Source organism: Ranitomeya imitator, chromosome 2 (genome assembly GCF_032444005.1).
Source record: "Ranitomeya imitator isolate aRanImi1 chromosome 2, aRanImi1.pri, whole genome shotgun sequence".
Taxonomy (NCBI): domain Eukaryota; kingdom Metazoa; phylum Chordata; class Amphibia; order Anura; family Dendrobatidae; genus Ranitomeya; species Ranitomeya imitator.
In genome coordinates, this window is record NC_091283.1 from 365845719 (window position 1) to 365859438 (window position 13720).

General features: G+C 41.8%; 1 protein-coding gene across 1 annotated transcript; it reads right to left on the reverse strand.

Moving 5' to 3' along the window:
• Positions 1 to 3909: 3909 nt before the first annotated feature.
• Positions 3910 to 13439, reverse strand: LOC138663880 (oocyte zinc finger protein XlCOF6-like). Its single transcript, XM_069750247.1, has 5 exons — positions 13046 to 13439; positions 12839 to 12962; positions 12663 to 12760; positions 12374 to 12464; positions 3910 to 5757 (listed from the first exon to the last, which is right to left on the reverse strand). Exons 1-5 carry the CDS (start codon positions 13304 to 13306, stop codon positions 4325 to 4327), a joined length of 2007 nt encoding a protein of 668 aa, XP_069606348.1. The 5' UTR covers positions 13307 to 13439; the 3' UTR covers positions 3910 to 4324.
• Positions 13440 to 13720: the final 281 nt, after the last annotated feature.

A 13720-nucleotide genomic window follows, 5' to 3' on the forward strand; every position in this document is an offset into this window, starting at 1 on the left:
TCGCTTGAATAATTCCATAACCTCACATAACTTTTTCCCGCTGTATGGCGGTGGTATGTACATCGCTACTATACATAGTGATTAAACATATTTTACAAACAACAAAAATATACTGTCCTTCACTATCAACATGGCTTTCAATTTCTTCAAATGGCGTAGATGTTCCTATTGATAAAGAGACCCCTCTAGTATATGAAGAATATGTGGAATGATATGCTCTCCCAATCCACCTCCTCTTCAACACCTTCACCTTTTCCCGTAGTAAATGAGTCTCCTGGAGGCATAGCAAATCCAGCCTCCTCTTCCTAGCATATTCCGTGATCGCCGTTCTTCATGTTCCCTCTGACAGTCCTCTTACATTTCAACTAAGAATTTTAATTCTATCACCCATCATACAATTCTATACATGCAAGTTCCCGACCCTTGAAAATATCTTGCAGCTCTCCATATGCAATAAATCTCTTCCCTAAACAATTAACCCCTCCCCCTCCTCCCCCATATACAATAACTCAACAAACCATAACAGTTCTCCCATTGTATTTTTCCCTCTCTTACCAGAGTGGGTACTCCAACGTCTAGCTACCCTATAAACGTTACCTCTGAACCACTATCTGTCTAAAACTTCTCCACACCTCCTCCGCATATGCATATAGACATTATTATTACACTCAGACCCTCCATAGTCCATATCGATTAATATGCAGGAACCAGAAACCTCCATATAACAGCACTATCTTTTAGTTTCTCCTTGTCAAAGACCAACACGACACAGCGAGGCATTTCACTCCACTCTGCCCTTATCCGCCTGGAGCAGCTTGTTGTTTAAGTCAAGCCATTTTGCAGCCTCCTCTGGTGTTTGGAAAAAATGCACTGTTCCCAGGGCCACAACCCTGAGCTTTGCCGGGTATAAGGTAGAATAAGCCAAAGCCAAGTCTTTCAGTCTTTTCTTTACTGCACCATATTGCATTCTCTGCTTTTGCACCTTGGCTGAGTAATCAGGATAAATGGAAATCTTTTGGCCATTAAAGCACAGATCGTTGGCCATTCTTGCTTTCCTTAATATAATGTCTCTGTCTCTATAATTCAGGATCCTAGCAAGGATAGTACGGGGGGGTGGGGGAGAAGGGGGGTGGGAGGAGCCCAGTGGGAGGGGTATCATGGGAACGCGGTACACTCTCTCCACAGCATAAAGTTTGGTCAAGTTATCAGCACCAATTTTAGTGCGGAGCCAGTCCTCAATAAACGCTGCAGGATCGGTCCCTTCCACCTTCTAGGGGATGCCCACTAATCTCACATTATTCTGCCTTGAGCGGTTTTCCAGGTCATCATTTTTATCAGCCAGGGCAGCACATCTCAAGAAACATTGAGTGTCAGACTTCTGCATTTTAGAGAGTTTGTCTACCAGCACACTCACTCTCTCCTCCACTGCCTCCATTCTGGTGTCTGTTTTATTTATGACTGCCTTCATGCTGGAGCTTTCTTCTTTAGCCCCATCCACTCTCTTTGTAAGGGCTGTTAGTGCAGTCTTACAGAATCTAACCAAGTCATATACATCCTTCAATGTGGGCTCCCCTACAGCAGGCTCCTCCGTGTCTTCTTGCTCTACACTCTCCATTTCCCGCCATTCATCCTCACCCATTAACCCCTCCTTTACCGAATCAGCCTCTGAGTCTTCCTTCTCCTTGGTCTCCCCCTCTCCCCCTTCAGCCATCACCTTTGCTTCTCTTTCCAGCCTCACAAACTTCTCCAATTTGGCTGCTATCTCCAGTCTCCGTGCGTAGGAGGCATTTGCAGCGTCTGCCTTCTCAGCTGCCTCCATGCTCCCAGCGCCATCTTCAGCTCGACTCCCAGCTCCTCTCCTCGTGTCCTGCTGGTGTCTCCTCACCATGACCTCGGGTCACCACAGCACAGTGTGTTGGTTGGAGGTCTGCTTCCACTCCCCACAGCACAGATCGTTATCAGCACTCCAGGGGGACTTTAAACAGGATAAATGAAGCAATGCAGCAGAGAGGTCACAGGAGCCGTCTGCTCACATGTCCACTCACATCGAGTGCTAGGCCATGCCAGTCTTTTCTATTTGTAATTAGCTCCAGGACATAGACCCCCTGAGGGGAGACAGTAATGTCATCAAAACCTTCCATTGGAGCAATGTACAAAGTACAGAGTTGAGACTGGAAATTAATAATTTGATTTGACTTAATATGTAACATCATTGTCACGATATGGTATGAAATATCATAAGTAGTTCTCTTGCTAGCCTGCGTGGGCTAAGCCCCCCTTCTTGGAGTAACAGTTTGTAGCTGCCAATTCCTGGCTTTCCTTCTCAGAGAGTGTGGGGGAGTTTTATGGCCGAACGGTATTTACGACCAGGTTAGAATCTTCCAGCTAGAACAGGAAAAAAGGGCTCCAAAATTCATGAAAGATCCTTTGTTTGGTTTTTGTACGATATTATGCACCATGTTTACGTTAAGAACACGAAAATATATATTCGTATTCCCACTCGGTGTATCTACCCATCCCTTGAAACTCGGGCTTCTAACTCCATCTGGTAAAGAAGTAGGGATTTCTCTGTAAATATGTATCCCAGATAGGACATATTTGATCTCATTAGAATGCCCACGTTAATCTGAGATGAATGATGAGTTTTTTAGGACTCTGACATGTTTTGTAGTGAAGTTATAGAAATTAGAGAGAATAGTTTAAAGTTTAGGCAGAATGTAGAGAGAGGAGGGTCTGGATAAGCCAGACTTTCTGTGATGTCACAGCCTTAATGTTTTAAGTGTCTGGCAGGCCCTGAGGAGTCACTTTCTGCTTGATTTCTTGTCTTCTCCTGGAAGAGCCCTGCTCACGTCCAAATGAGCTGGGACGTATGGGAAAAACTCCACTAGCCTGGTTGCCTGCAATGCTTTGAACATGTAAGTGTTGTTTTTTCTCATTTATTCCCTTTATGTTATAATTACCCTTGTACATATTTGCAATTGTCTCATTTGTAACAGCTTTATTAAATATTTTTGATAAAGCACTGCCTAATTTTTTCAATGGGATATACTATTATATGTTAGTTCATTCTCCTGCTCTAAACCGTACCCTAAGTCTCTTGAAGAGAATTACGCTACTGTGTTGGGTTAGCTTCGGACCCGTTTAATCGAAGCTGGTGGCAGCATATGTTTTGTACCGGGTAGTTGGGTGGCGTTATAGCGACTGCGGCATTGATAATTATTGATCCTGCCTAAGTGGGAGTAGTTATCGCGTCATTGCAGCGTGCCCAATAGCCAGTACATAGCAGGCAGCCTTTCTGGCGACTAATTACCCAGGGTGCAGTACCTAATCTGACCTGAGAGTAAGGGGGGCGCCAGAGAGCTGCAAGTGTTAAGTGGTACTGTAAGTGGGATATACATAAATCCCTGCAGTTCGTGGTATATAGAAAAGCAGTGGGATACCTAGAATAAGCCCCTGCTGTAAACTAAGAGGTCAATAGCCCTGTGTGTGGTTTTTCATCACATCGTGGAGTGGAGGGATAACTAAGATAAGCCCCCCTGCACATGTGATCGCCGTCTGTTGGCCTAAAGTCACCTCAATCCTTGACGTAGGGGTGACGGTCACGGTGTGAATCCTGACCCATTGGTGACAGCGGTCAGGGGAATCGTGACAACCATCATATGATAAGTTTATGCTATAAAGTTTACATTTTTGTGATCAGGTTATTGAGACAATTAAGGAAGCCTTTAAAATTGAATCTTCTTAACCCAATAATATGTGTATGGGGAATAGAAAAATAATCAGTTCCGAATGATGTTGAAAAAATACTTATACTTGGCAATGAAAGTGCTTTTAAATAAATGGATCCCATCAGATGATCCTACAAAGAAGGAATGGATTGAAGATGTAAAGAGTAACTTGCAACATGAGTAACTTGCAACATGAACATGTTTATTACTGTAATATACATACAAGACATTTCTTCAGACAGAGATTGTGGATTTAAATAAACTGTAATGAATGGCAGATCATAAGATTAGGAAAAAAAGGATGAAATGAGTTGGGGGGTTTTGGTGGGAGGAGGTTGCAATACTCTTGACCAAAAAGTGAATATATAATTAAGTAACAATATGAAAGATAAGAGATGTCTGTTAGGAACTGCATATATTTTAATATAAGTTATATATTGCTTTTCTTTCTCATTTACTTCATTGTTGTTATTTTGTTTGTATCTGTTAGGTGTTTTCTTGTACAGTTTGTCTAAATATATATGTTTTCTCCCTGTGTGAGTTTTTTGATGGACAAGCAAAAGTGATTTTTGTTTAAAACATTTCCCACATTGTAATCATGAATATGGCTTCTCCCCTATGTGAAGTTTCTGATGCTTAACAAGACTAGATTTCTCTGCAAAGCATTTCCCACATTCTGAACACGAAAAAGGTTTCTGCCCTGTGTGAGTTCTCTGATGGGCAACTAAATGTGATTTCTGATTAAAACATTTTCCACATTCTAAACATGAAAAAGGTGTCTCTCCTGTGTGAGTTCTCTGATGGACAACTAAACTTGATTTCTGATTAAAACATTTCCCACATTCTGAACATGAAAAGGGCTTCTCCCCTGTGTGAAGTTTCTGATGTCTAATAACATTTGATTTATCTGCAAAACATTTCCCGCATTCTGAACATGAAAAACGTTTCTCTCCTGTGTGAATTTTCTGATGAATAACAAGATATGATTTCCCTGAAAAATATTTTCCACATTCTGAACATGAAAAACGTTTCTCTCCTGTGTGAGTTCTCTGATGAATAACAAGATATGATTTCCCTGAAAAATATTTTCCACATTCTGAACATAAAAAAGGTTTCTCCCCTGTGTGAGTTCTCTTATGGATAGCTAAATATGATTTCTGATTAAAACATTTTCCACATTCTGAACATGAAAAAGGTTTCTCCCCTGTGTGAGTTCTCTTATGGATAGCTAAATATGATTTCTGATTAAAACATTTTCCACATTCTAAACATGAAAAAGGTTTCCCCCCTGTGTGAGTTCTCTGATGGATAACTAAAATTGATTTCTGACTAAAACATTTCCCACATTCTGAACATGAGTATGGCTTCTCCCCTGTGTGAAGTTTCTGATGTCTAACAAAATTTGATTTATCTGCAAAACATTTACCGCATTCTGAACATGAAAAAGGTTTCTCCCCTGTGTGAATTTTCTGATGAATAACAAGCTGTGATTTTTGTGCATAACATTTCCCGCATCCTGAACATGAAAAGAGCTTCTTTTCTGTGTGAGATTTCTGGTGTGTAACAAGACTTGAGTTAGCTGTATAATATTTCCTACATTCTGAACATGAATATGATTTCTCCTCTGTTTGAACACTCTCATGTCTAACAAGCTCTGATTTCAGGTTTAAATATTTCCCACATTGTGAACAAGAAAATCTTTTCTCCTTTGTATGAAATTTTTTATGAGTAACAAACGACATTTTGAGGTAAACATTATTCCTATTTTCTGCACTTAATGTCTTATTTGATGTAAGAGCAATTTGACTTTTATTGCCTCCTTTGTGTCTTTTATTTTTTTGAATAGTCTGTGATGAATCCGAAGATTGAACCTGTTTAAAAGAATCAGATGATAGATCTTTGCTGTGAAGGGATGATGAAATATCTGGAGTAATGGCATTCACTTCACTTATATCTTGTGTGATCTCAAGGTCATCTGATTTAAAATTTACAGATGTCACTTGTCCATCTGATCTCCTGGTACAATCATCTGCCAAGAAAAAAGTTTATTATTTTTGAATAAAATATCCTTAAAAATATATTTTTATAGCATTTCTAAAATATAGATAGAAATTATAAGTCATGAAGATAAAACCAGTTGACAAACATTAGATCTCAGAGCACGAGCGAGGAGAGCATGATGTTGAATCCTAATTGTTTGTTCTGCCTCCGAAGCACTGGAATAATACACCAGCAAAACATATTATGTAGGCCAAAATGATACCAATAAATTTACCAGATAAATAGGACTTGGAAAATGCCAACACAAATGGAAAACATTTTTTTTGCACAACTCAGAATTTTTTTACATGACGCACCTATGTTTTAGAGGAGGAAAATAGAAAAAAAATGTAAACAAAAAATGTGGTAAATTCTGTACTAATATCCCCCCTCCTGGTATTTGTTCGCAATCTAGGTACACATGACCCCCTCTTCACCCTCCTGGCATACATGGTCTCCTCATTCCCATCCTGGTATGCATGGCTCCCTCATCCCCATCCTGGTATGCATGGCCCTCTAATCCCTATCCTGGTATACACGGCCCCTTCATCCCCATCCTGGTATGCATGGCCCACCTCATCCCTATTCTCATATGCATGGCCCCCATCAGAAAAACATTTAAAAAAAAAAAAACAACATTCTAATCACCTTCCTTTCGCTACCTCGCAGCATCCTGTTCTGATGCCACCAGCTGATTTATGCTTGCAAGCAGCGCATGGCAATGATGTCGTGCGCTGCTTACAAGCAGAGGACAGCTACCGGAATACGGACCACTCCCCACGCCCGGTACTATGGGTGTGATCTTTAATAGCAGGCACAGTAGCCGTAGCAGCCAGCAACTGCAGCGGCTGGACGATCACGTGTGCCCACTATTTAATGGAATGAATATTCGCTGCTCTCCACTCCCTAACCAGGAACAATATGCTCGGTTTTACATCCATAATACCCTGAAATAGCAAAGCCCTGATGGAACAGATTAGATTAGGATCAGATCTTTGGAAAGATACATTACCGTGGTGAGTGTCTGATATATGTATAATGCCAAATATGCAGCACAAATGAGGTAGATGAATTATACACCAGAACCTGAATAGAGTGCAACACCCACTGTTGTACCACAACACCAATTATGAGCAACTGTGATATAAACACAGCAGCCATAAAATAGACACTGAACACCTCTTATTGCACAGAGAAGGATGGTGACCTAATCCCTGGGTGCAGACCAGTTTACCATACCACAATGAGTCCTGTAGGACAGAGGCCCTGGATTGCCGAAAGACTAATCCAATAACCTTTAGGATATAGATGAATTATTCTTATTATTATACATTTTTAGAGCGCCATTTATTCCATGGTGCTTTACATGTGAAAAGGGGAAAATATAGACAAATACAATAAACATGAGCAACAAAACAAAAATGGGCACAGCATTGGGAAGTTCATACATTACACACCCAGAAGCCCACCGACATCTACTCTAAATCAATAAATCCCTAGGCCTCAAGTCAGGAGTTGGACCACCATTGAACCTAAAGAAATATACAACTACCATCTGGCAGCTCAGCGAGCTCTTAGAAATAATTATTCCCACAAGAGAAAGACTGCATAACCAGGGCTGAACTATATCCCCAAGACAATGGTTTGAATGTGCACAGACATATGCAAAACATTTTTTTTTCTTGGTAATCTGGACCGGTTATCAAACTTGGGCTCACTCAGCTTGGAAAAAAAAGCCTAAAAGCAAGTCTGCTACAATGAGCAAATACCGTATATGAGGGAACAGCAAGAGATCTTCCCAATGATCTTTTACATCTAGTCTGCAACAGCAGCAAGGGGTCAAACTCTACGTCCAGAGGAAAAAAAATTTTTTCACAATCACAAAGGACCACTCTACTGTCAGAGTAATGTTTGATTCTCAACAAAGTACAAGGAGGGCGTGGACGCCTTTCTTGACAAATACCGTATATTACAGGTTATGGGCACTAGATTCTCTGATGAAACGTTGATCCCGTAACTAGTCCGATTGCAAAATGTGGAGTCGGGAAGGATCTATTGCCCTAACATGGGGATATTAGCATCGGCTTCATGGGGTTTTAACTTCTCTCCCTGGATCAATATTATGTCATGTTCTAGGATGAACTTGATAGACATTTGTTTCTCTTCAACCATAAACTGTAAAATAGATCAAGAGTTTAGTAATTAAGGGCAGACTCCAATAAAATGAGGAAAATTAAGCTAAATCGAGGTTCAGATTAACAAGGTGTGAGGCATGAGGACAGAGGCATGAGCGTATCACTGTTAAAGCGCCCTAGGGGACAAATGTAATATCCCACCAAATTGAACAAAACATAACTTTTAATGATAATCAATAATATATAAACTATACACCGTGCTTTTGTGCAGTCTATCCACCTACCCCCTGATATTAATCAGTTAGGATTTTTTGGGGAATATAGATTCTAAAAGTAGGACACTGTAATGTCAAAAAAGCTCAAACATGAGGCCCTGAGCAGCAAAACAAAGAAAACAACTTAAGATTGGAGGCTATTACAAGAGGCAACAAACCATGAAACATAACCCAGGCATGTCTCAGGTCTCCCAGCTGGTAATGCCGAGAGCCCACCTTGGAGGGATGCAGCGACACAACCAGGAATGCTACATTATTGCAGATGGAGAACAGGATGGCTGATGGCTGTGGGACCTCTACACATAGAGGTGTCGGCCTGGGACCATTTGACAGGGCAAAATGAAGACAGAGAGCAATACTAGAGGATGGAAGTGGGAGGGGCCTTTTAACTTCTCTGTGGTGTCTCTGGTATTGATCTGGTGCCTTATCTCCTTAAGATCACCGTTCTCCTTCCCTGCTTCATGCGGATGACATGTCCTATGTCATCCACAGTGTCTCCATACTGCTCCTGCGCTATCTCACTCCTCTCAGCTCAGCCGTGGGCAGAGTAAAGTGCTGTAAGGTGCACGCATCGGCTTTACTGTCGGGTCATCGGAACTCTTTGGCCTTTCCCTGCGCAAGCGTATTATAGTAATTTGCTCTGCCCTCGGCAGGACAGAGGAGCGCAGGAAGGAAAATTTGTGGGAGACATAGGTTGTATGACTCTCATGAAGCGAGGAAAGAGGAGAGTGATCATTAGAGAGGCGGCGCCAAATCAAGAGAGGAGGCACTGGATCAAGACCAGAAACACCCATTGGACGGGACCAAGCTGACTGTGAATATATTTAAAGGTCTTTTCTTGGGATCTCCAGAGTGCATTTTGGACTATGTTTTTAACATCATTTTAGTATGCTGTATGAGGCCCTAATGGTGGTGGCCGTACTTTATATGAGGAAAATCTGGTGACAGGTTCCCTTTAATTACTGTTTTGTTTTGCTAACTAAATTTAATGAGGATTTAAAAAATATAGGCTGCCCGGCCTCCATGTGCCTCCTGTGGAATAATATTAAAGGGAACCTGTCACCTGAACTTGGCGGGACCGGTTTTCGGTCATATGAATTTTTAGGTGTTTGATTCACCCTTTCCTTACCTGCCTTGCACAGGCGTGCACTACGGAGGACATAGAATGAACTTCAATCCAATATTGCGGCCAGCATGCAGCCAGAGGGTAAGGAAAGGGTGAATCCAACACCCGAAAACTCCGCCCATATGACCTAAAACCGGTCCCGCCAAATTCAGGTGACAGGTTCCCTTTAATCTTCCTCGTTTATTACACTGCCGAACTTTGGAAAAAATGGGAAATAATTATGGACACAGATATTAGTAGAGGGATTTGTTATAGAAGGATTAGAGGAATCAGATTTATTTCCTTATGTGCAGATAAGATGTTCTACTCAGTCTAAACCCCATCTTTTCGTTTTGTGGGAACATATCCTTTGATGGATTATTTATTGTCAACTGAAATCTGTAAAGGCAGAATTAGTTCCCTACAAAAACATTAAATTAATTGACTGTCAGAAGAGAATAAATTCTGGGAATCAGATCTTGGATTTATCTTACACAATTTACTATATAATGGTCTAAGGGTCACTTCCGTCTGTCTGTCTTGCTTTCTGTCTGTCACGGATATTCATTGGTCGCGGCCTCTGTCTGTCATGGAAATCCAAGTTGCTGATTGGTCGTGGCAAAACAGCCACGACCAATCAGCGACGGGCACAGTCCGGAAGAAAATGGCCGCTCCTTACTCCCCGCAGTCAGTGCCTGGTGCCCGCATACTCCCCTCCGGTCACCGCTAATACAGGGCTAATGCCGGCGGTAACGGACCGCGTTATGCTGCGGGTAACGCACTCCATAACCGCTGCTATTAACCCTGTGTGTCCCCAACTTTTTACTATTGATGCTGCCTATGCGGCATCAATAGTAAAAAAATGTAATGTTAAAAATAATAAAAAAACAAAAAACCTGCAATTCTCACCCTCCGTAGTCTGCCGAGCCACACGCGCCTGCCACCATCTTCCGTTCCCGGCGATGCATTGCGAAATTACCCAGAAGACTTAGCGGTCTCGCAAAACCACTAAGTCATCTGGATAATTTCGCAATGCATCCTGGGAACGGAAGATGGCGGCAGCCGCGTGCGTATCGCCAGAGCTTCGGTGGATCCCAGGGGGCGAGTATATAACTATTTTTTATTTTAATCATTTTTTTAACAGGGATATGGTGCCCACACTGCTGTATACTACGTGGGCTGTGTTAGATACCGCGTGGCTGCTATATACTACATAGGCAGTGTTATATACTATGTGGGCTGTGTGATATACTCCGTGGGCTGTGCTATATATTACGTGGCCAGTGTTATATACTACGTCACCTGTGTTATATACTGCGTGGCTGCTATATACTGCGTGGGCTGTGTTATATATTGTGTGGCCTGTATTAACGCATCGGGTATTCTACAATATGTATGTATATAGCAGCCACATAGTATATAGCACAGGCCACGTATTATTTGTCTGATATATACTACATAGCTCCTATATACTACGTGGCCTGTGCTACATACTATGTGGCTGCTATATACATACATAAATACATATTCTAGAATACCCGATGCGTTAGGCTGGGTTCACATTGCGATAACAGCAACCCGTTCAACACATACGTTAACGGGCTGCTGTTAACGCAAGTGCTGGTTTTGCAGCGCGCTAGTGCAGATAGAGCATCTGCTAACTCTATCTGCGCTAGCGGTGACGGACCCGGAAACGCTGCAGCCCGCGTCTCAGGATCCGTCACTCAATGACGGCACATCGCTAGCGCACGCCCATCCGCTAGCGATGCGTCCGACATTGCTTTCAATGGCGGCATTAATGGACTACGTTACACCGCGTTATGCCGCGGTGTAACGTAGTCCATTTAACGGACGCGCAGAACGCAATGTGAACCCAGCCTTAGAATCACGCCACCATCTAGTGCAGGGGTGTCAAACTGCACTCCTCGAGGGCCGCAAACCATGCGGGGTTTCAAGATTTCCTTTGCTTTGCACAAGGTGCTGGAATCATTATGTGTGTAGGTGATTAAATTATCACCTGTGCAGTACAAGGAAATCCTGAAAACATGACCTGGTTGCAGCCCTCGAGGAAAGCAGTTTGACACCCCTGATCTAGTGGGAAATAATTGTAAATTCTGCTAATGTTCTTCTCTACGTTACATGAGGGAATGTTCCAATTTATGGTTATTCACAGGTTGAACCGTCCCCGGCTTTTATGCGGAAGATCAGATATATTAAATATTATAAATGTCCCAAGTGTAACTCAGAGACGGCAGATCTATCTCATGTATTGCGACTGCCGGGAAATTAGGGAGTTTTGGGAACCAGTTATCACATGTGTTGCTGAGAGGCTGAATATTGTTTTGTCATTTCTTTATAGGAGTCAAGATGGGTTGTCCTACTAAGGATCTAATTACTTCACAGTTGTTATCTGCAAGGGGAATTATTTTTGAAGACTGGATAACTTAAAAAAAAATATTTTTTTTTGACAACAACTTGGGTCAACTTACACGTCACAATAAGTTAATTGCTGCGAAAAGTAGAAGCAAAGAGTTTTGGAAATATGGACAACAATTATTGACTGAAGGATTTTCTCTTCTTTTCTCTCCTCTGAATGGGGGAGGGGAGAAGTGAGGGGGAAGCATTTAAATAGGAAAAGAAAGGAGAAACATATGACAATTGTATTGTACTTCTTGTGTTTATGTGTCTACTGTTTATATTTGAGCATATAAATAAAAAGGACTTGGACTGGTATCTGGTCATAAATGCAAGGCCCACCGTACGGATTATATTTTTCTTCACATGAATTTCTATGTTGTCAGCACATTCTGTGTACACTGTCTTTTGGCTTTGCAGTTTAGAGATCTGGGACGATAAGGGTCAGCATCTTCTAATTCCAGGTAATAGGGTGCATTCTCTGGGCTGTAAGTGCTGGCCAGAACAGGTCTCACTCCAACAGAAGGACTTCTAGTGCTCAAAGTAATTTTGGTATAGCAAGAGAATGGTAACTGCTCGATTGTCATATGGACGAGCTACACTTACAATAAAGCAGCCACATAAAGTGACTGAGAATAATCTGCAATTTCTCTATATTTAGTGGTTACTACTCACTTGCGTAGTCATCTGTAGGAATCTCCTCTTTACACTGCTCATCATCCCTCACATATGTCTCTGTAGTATTAATATGGGTCAGATCTTCACCCTGAAATAAATACTGCAAAAGTCACAGACAGATGGAGAAGTCACATCTATGATCAGCTCTAATCCTGCCATCTCCACCGTTCTCGTTACACAAGTACAAAACATATAATACTGGTGGATAAAACAAGACTGAGCACAAGCCCTTCACAGCCATCTACATATCATAGGGAAGATCTCATGACACCTTCTCTCCATCTACCTGATGATCCTGAGGAACATCAGGATTTTCTTGTTTCCAGTCCTGTGGAAGAAGAGGACGGAGACATCTCTCTGGTGTTGGCCTCTTACTGGATAGAACTGAAGGAAACACATGAAGGATTGAATTCATTCTTTACATACAGATAGTTATAGGTTGTGTGTATTTAGTCCTATTACCTGGTGATGGGAGGTTCCGGGGAACCTCCATCATGACATCTGTGTACAGATCATTGTGACCTTCTAAATACTCCCACTCCTCCATGGAGAAATAGATGGCAACATCCTGACACCTTATAGGAACCTGACACATACAATGATACCATCAATACCCCGATCCCTTCATAGCATTACTGTATAATGTCCCAGCATTCCCAGCAGTGTCACCTCTCCAGTCAGCAGCTCAATCATCTTGTAGGTGAGTTCTAGGATCTTCTGGTCATTGATGTCTTTATGTATCAAGGAGTGAGGTGGAGGCCCTGTGTCTGAGGGATGGGGAAGACCCCTGAGCCCAGACACAGGGGTCTGACACAGCTCACTAGAGGTCTTCTTCACTACTGTGTAATCCTGGTTATGGAGAGACACATTAATAAATCTCACTACAGACATTTCCTCACCTCTCCAGTTCTGTCCATCTGTTATTCCCATAGAGAAGAATGATGTAATGTGACATCATCAGAATCTCTCACCTCTCCAGTAAGCCGGAAGAGGATCTCTATGGTGATGTGTAATATCTTCTCCACCATCTTGTTTTTGTCAGTGTTCATCCTTATGAGGTCAATCAGGAAAATTCTCTAATGTAGAAGATCTCCAATGAGATGATCTGATATTGTAGGAATCTGAATTAGAAGAAGGCGAGCCGATGTAATATTATGAAGATTCTAGTGTAATAATTAAAAAAAACTAGAGATAATAAGGGGAGACATATAAAGAGACATAATGTGTAGATGTTGTGTTTGTTCTTCTTGTATGGACTGAAACATAAGTTGCATTAGAACCCCACCAGCAAGTTCCTATTCTATCCCAGCTAGGCACATTTTGGTCCTTTAGAAATCTTACATG